Raw genomic sequence first — 6,607 nt, forward strand, 5'->3', positions numbered from 1 at the left:
CCTTCCCCTACTGAAAACAGGTCACCACTGGAATCTGCTGTGACTGAAGTTAAACTAAAACTTAAAGCTACCGTTCTCTGTCAATGAGGAGACTGCAGACATTTATGGCCACCTTTCTAGGTTGCAGGGGGAGTGTTTGATAATCAAAAGTTACATTTTGTATAGAGTACAATTTAGCATTTATGATAATTTTATGGGTCAGCAGATGTATGTTTTTAGTGTTTATACCCTTATCTCAATACTACTTACCAGGCCAATAAAAATTATGGACATCAAAGATGAGATACTACAGTACACTGTATGTTACAAACCTCTTATTACTGTATTATCTGATGACATAGCTGCATAATCTAAAATACAAAAAGCTCAGAAAGATGCATCAAAGATTTGACCAGTGACACATCTATGATTCTGGTTATGCTCTAAAGTACAGGAGAGTTTGTGTTTAATCTTTTTTCTTCTCATGTAAATTTGTTAAGGGTACATTTGCATTCACAACTGTTTTTTGCTAAGTGAGTGATGTCCTGGATCTGACCTTTAGATTGCAGAGAACAACTTAGCTTAGTGTGTGTGTTTTTCAAGCTGCCAACTTGAATCACTCCAGTGAGGATAGACTGGCAGACGGATGGGTATATCCACCCTAAGGGGGGAGAAATATCATCATCCCAGCAGAATGAATAACTCACTGTATATGAATGTGTGTGTTTGCTTTTGTGTATCTGTGCAAGTGTGCACAGGATTGTACTGTAACAGTGTGTGTGGATGAATCCACATGTGTGCAGTAGGTAGGACGTTGCATGCATGCTAACGACATTTGTGCAATTGGATTAACACATGATGACAACATTTTGTGCACGTTCTTGTTTGCAGAATCTAATTTAGAAATAAAGAGAAAGGGTATGAGAGAGTGTGTCTGGGGGAAACATCCAGTGGCAGAGTATGCACACTTTTATTGGACAACTCTCACAGCTTGGACCAATGAAACTTCTTTTATTATAACTGAAATATTAATATCGTAAAAGTATCTGGGAGTATATTTTCTGACTGCTCATGTATTTGTCTTCAGGAAGATTCAGAGTGATAAGAAAGGGCAAAAACAGAGGGATAAAAGGAAAGAGATGAGGGAGGCAATATCAAGGCACAGACTTGCATTATTCCATGGTTTTACAACAAATACTTAATGAAAACCTCTGTGAGGGTGATAGAAGCCTGTATTTAATTAAGCCTTTATAAAATATTAACCAGGGAGAGCAGGGTGAAATCCCCTCCCCCTGGTCTGCCCAGTAAATTGCAGTTACACTGCATACACAGCCTTGAATTAGAATTTTGGATGGAAGGTGTGTAATTGAGAGAGAGAGAGCAGGTTTAGTGCTCACTAAAGAGCCGAAGAGGAGGCTGAGATGGGGGACTGATGCTTCTCCTATTGCTGCCTCTGGAATGACTTCTAATCACATTAGGGGGAACTACAGTATAGCTCTGATTTATAAGGGCTCTTTTAAGTTAACTTTGGAGCCCTGGCACCTCTGTGTCTCTACCTTTAACAATCTTTGAAATGACTTTGATCTCCCGTGAAGGACACATTGTGCAGAAAATCTGTAAATCATCGCTAGAACTGTGGTGTATATGAGGAACTCGGAGAAGGCCTTGAGTCACAATAGCTATTGGTAAGCATGATAAGGGAATGGGTGGAGGAAATGTAATCATTTCTTTTGGTCACGGCTGATGGCCAAATGTAATTTTCTGACAACTATCAATGATACAAACTATGGGCATTTACAGCAGTTGTGTGACAAATATCTTCAACTCAGGGTCCACATACTAGTCTTCTGTGAACAAAGCTGTCTCATGTGGAATATCCGTAATATGATAACAAGAGGTCATTTGTAAGGGGAGGCTCATAGTTGTTGTCTTAGTTAAACAATAGCTTCTGGCATCAGATTCCTTGATCTTTCCCAAGATGTCCACTGACTCCTGAACACTAATCTGTGTACACCTTTGGTCTGGTGTTCACATCATCTGAAGTTGACCGCATGTTTGGTCAGTGCTTTTTAGGTCAGGGACACACCATGGCCATTGGCCGCCATCGGTGGAGCGTCTGTCAGGACTTGTCTTCCCGGTGTGTCCTGCTCCGCTGGCACTAGTCAGACCCTGTCAGCAGCTTTTCGACTGATTTGGCATATTGAATCAGTGTCAGCCTGTTGGGCCTCGTTGGTGAGAGAGAACGCTCTGATGGCTGTTCAGCTTAGTGAATCAATACCAAGAAGAGAATCTTTCAGGAAAGCCTCTTCAACATGTTGCTATAGTATCCATGATTTCATGTTTAGTGCAGTTTCTCCTTGTTTTGCCTCCACAACCTCCTTCCACAAAAAAAAGACCAAAGGCATGGAATGGCAGTGTCATTTGTAATTTCTCATCAGACATATTCCCAATTAGAAGCAGCTACATGTTGAACAGGAGGTGCTTTGTATATCTGCAGTCTAACTCTTCTTCTTTCCCTTTCTGAATGGTGAATACAGATACCGCCGCTTGCTGGTCAGGGGAGTTATTTCTCTCATACAGGCACAGAACGTACATGCTAGTCAGCCATTGGCTGTTCAATGTCTTCAGATGCCACTTTTTCAAAGGCGATGCGAGGCAATGCAATTGTCAGCCTTCATCGCTGCTAGTTCTTTCACGCTGGCTTAGTGTTTCTCTGCCCATAGCAAACCATCAAATGTAATCACACCAAATACTGAATATATGAAACAAAATGCAACACACAAGTCATCAGAAAAGCCTGTACACAAACTGTCTTAGGCTGGGGCTAATATATAATATAGTAATGCTTTTGAATCAATTAAGTTACATTAGCTACAGATAAAGTACTGTCTCAAAACTGAATACATAATTTTTATTAATTTTGTTTCAATTTACAGATCCATACAGACTCAGACGAGGGTGAGGGCAACATCAAGTACACTATCTCTGGTGAAGGGGCGGGTTCCATCTTCCTCATTGATGAACTAACTGGAGACATCCACGCCACAGAGAAACTAGACCGTGAAGAGAAGGCTTTTTACACACTTAGGGCTCAGGCCCGGGACCGGCTCTCCAATGATCCTCTGGAACCAGAGTCTGAGTTTGTCATCAAGGTCCAGGACATCAATGACAGTGAGCCCAAGTTCTTGGAGGGTCCATATATTGGCAGCGTAGCGGAGCTGTCGCCCATAGGTAAGATGAAAAACATCTAGTGCAGTCAGACAGGGACCATCTAGGGAGCTGTTTGAGGCTCTGAGCTCAGGATAGCCAAAAGGCTCATATAATGTACAGGATTGCCAGTTATATTACAGCTATTCTCATGATGCATAAGTAGGGGCTATAACATAATTTTTGTCCTGGCCTCAGGGGAAAGTAAAAAGTTCCAAAAAGTGCAATAAGTTAAAATTCGACACTGCTGTAGAGATTGAAATAAGAATAAGAAGACAAGGAATGTTAAACGAAAATAGATATGGATTCAGTGAATTCACTCTGAGAAAAAAGTAGAATGGTGGCACAGGCATTTGAAGAGGATCCCCATGTGGACTGTGTTACAGGCTACAGTATGTCCTATAGGTTCAAATGAGATGGAAAATGAATGTGATGGAGCAGAGATATAAAGAAAGGAGAGGTATACAAATTGCATTACTCCTGGATGAGCTTATGGCTGTTCTGACACACTATTATGAGGTAAATGATAAACTGGGGAATAAGGGGGAAAGAGGAGCAGAGGAGAGGTGCTTCAGAGGAGGAGATAATGATGAGGGTGTACCAGATTTTCATAAAGGCTCTTGACACTGAAACCACAATGCTTTTAATCTTGACAAACGTGTTTTTATTGTGAGCAAGAGTATTAGCTGGGCACACATGGTTGCTTTAAATTCTCAGCAAAATGAAAAAGACAGGTGAATGAGGATGTCAGGGACTTCATTAGTACGGTATTAAAGTCAAAGGCACAGCTGATGTTTATTAAACAAAATTCAGTTTAGCTGTCAAATGATATCACAATACAATGTCTACTCAAATGTTGTGTGTGTGTGTGTTCTTGTACTCACTACGCAGTGAGGACCAAAAAGTATTTTTTGCTACAGAGTGAGAACATTATTGGAAAGTGAGGACATTTTGGCCAGTCCTCACTTTATTCGTCAGCTTTTTGAGGGCTAAGACTTGATTTAGGGTTCAGGTTAGACTTTGGTTAGGGGCTAGGGAATGCATTATGTCAATGAGTGTCCTTACAAAGATAGACGTACAAGTGTGTGTGTCTTGGAAGGGGCACTTCTTGTTTGAGGAGTGGTGCAAAATGAAAAGGCTCTTCCTTGTTCAAGCCTGATTACAATTAATTTCAACTCAGTCCAATCCTATTAATTCCTAACCATGGTCATTTGTAAAACGGAACAGGGTTTGTGTACATGTGTGACTGCGAGTCAGGCAGAGCGTGAGTGAGGTTCAGAGCAATTGACAGGTAGCAAGAGAGAAATATAATGCATAGCTTAGAAAAAGATGCAAAGCCTTGGGAATCAGGAGCTATTACGTCTTCAAGAAAAACAGAGATGGAGTTACAGAGGCAATGATAAGTTAATGCTAGTTAATGTAATCCTAACGATCACAACCCTTCCACTCTGGCTGCTCCACCTTCTCTGACCTTGTCACACCTCAGTCAAATTACGCACTAAATGACAGTGCAGTTCATGTTTTAAACATCACTGTGGAGCGCTAGCCCTAACAAGGTAACAGCTACTGCTTAGTCCAGCATTTCCCTGCACTGGCCCCGTTTCTTTTCTTTCAGCCTGTTGAACATAAGCCAAGGCCAGCAGTATTGTTTTGCCATGTCAGTGATAAGGTCACAAGCACAATGGCAATAACTGAAGGTAGTGAAAAGAAAAGAAATTGTGCCAGACAGACCAGCTTGACTGCTATATGCCACTCAGCAGCTTATCTGTAAGGGGATTTTTTTATCTAAGCTCGCTATATGTTTTTATTATTGTCAAAAAACCCTAAACCAACAACAACTGACCCTACCAACAGGTAATGCCTGTGTAACTAGAACGTGTCATTATATCCTGTTCATGATTACATCTATTGATGTATTACAAACACACCACTTATTGGGTCACAGATTGTCTTGTAATTCAACGTGTCCCAGAAGCTGTAAATGATGACTTGTTTTGTTTCTTTACTTTACAATTAAAAAAACATATTGGAGAGCAAAGATTTTGAGCTTTAATCAAACAAACTGTCTTTGCAGCCAAAAAAAACCCATTTGAGATCAAATATTAATCAATTGAAACCAAACCTGATAATGAACAGAAAGCAAAACTATGTATTTAAAAAGAAAAGTTGCCTCTTTGCAAGAATTTTTGCTTCCTTGCTCCTTACAATTATAAGGATGTCTTGTGCAGTTGAGCACATCTCACTGCAGTGAGCATGTTAGCTACACATAAGAATGTTCCTACCTGTGTTAGCACAATTTGTTTTAAATTGTTTCAGCTGTGGGCTGCTTTTTTATTTTCTTTTGTGCACTACATTGTCATACAAGTGTCCATTAACACCACAGAAATTATGGCAACTTCATAAGCATGCTGACATATTTAATACGGTCTACTTAATTTCATCACTTTTTCCATGTGAATGCATGATATACTCAAAACGTGGCTAGAATCTGTACTTTTTATGGAATTTGAGCACAGCTTCCGTGTTATAAACAAGGGTTGCATTTTATGCCATGATGGAAGCAGGTTGCAAGTGTTATCCACATCAGTAATATGCTCATTGTGCTGTTTTTTGGCCAACCATACAGCAAACTACAGAGGTTAATAGCTTTTGAGGGACTGGATCTGGAATTGAACACAATTGGAGACACTGAACAACATTATCATGAATCGGACGATGATTTTGACCCTGAAAAATAACTGCAAGTATTACACGGATGAGCAGTTTAACAGCAATGTCAAGACTGAAAACAAATTATCATTAATTCACTTCAATAACAGAAGTTTATACGCAAACTTTCAGAGTATAAAACATTATCTTAGTAGTCTTACACATTCTTTTAATATAATTGCTATTTCTGAAACATGGATTAATAATGTAAGGGGAATAGATTTTGACCTTGATGGCTATGACTTGGTATGCACAAACAGAGAAAATAAGATGGGAGGTGGTGTGGCCTTGTACATAGATAAAAACTTTTGTTATAAGAGAGTGGAGAAAATGTCTAGGGTGGTGGATAATTTGTGTGTGACTGTAGAAATACTCGTAGAAAAAAAGAAAAATGTTGTAATAAGTTGTATTTATAGAGCACCTGGAGCCAGTATAGAAAAATTTAATGACTGGATGGAAGAAAATTACTCGTCAATAAGTCATAAATTAATGTTCATATGAGATATGAGATAGCAAAGGTTATTCCACTGTATAAATCTGGTGATAAGCACAACTTCACAAATTATAGACCGGTTTCTCTGTTGTCACAATTTTCAAAAATTCTGGAAAAACTCTTTAATAACAGATTAGATACATTTATTGACAAATATAAAATCCTCTCTGATTGCCAATATGGTTTTAGGTCGAACCGATCAACATCTTTGGCCATTAC

General features: G+C 39.4%; 1 protein-coding gene across 4 annotated transcripts in view; it reads left to right on the plus strand.

The window, feature by feature from the left end:
• cdh22 (cadherin 22) overlaps window positions 1-6,607 on the plus strand; it is a 238,185-nt gene that overhangs the window by 173,161 nt on the left and 58,417 nt on the right. For all 4 annotated transcript variants that reach the window (XM_020597448.1, XM_020597358.1, XM_020597609.1 and 1 more), the window contains one exon: window positions 2,916-3,210. In XM_020597448.1, coding sequence (XP_020453104.1) covers window positions 2,916-3,210 — 295 coding nt within the window. The remainder of the gene's footprint in view (window positions 1-2,915; window positions 3,211-6,607) is intronic.

This window comes from Monopterus albus, unplaced genomic scaffold, assembly GCF_001952655.1.
Source record: "Monopterus albus unplaced genomic scaffold, M_albus_1.0 scaffold1.1, whole genome shotgun sequence".
NCBI classification, from domain to species: Eukaryota; Metazoa; Chordata; class Actinopteri; order Synbranchiformes; family Synbranchidae; genus Monopterus; species Monopterus albus.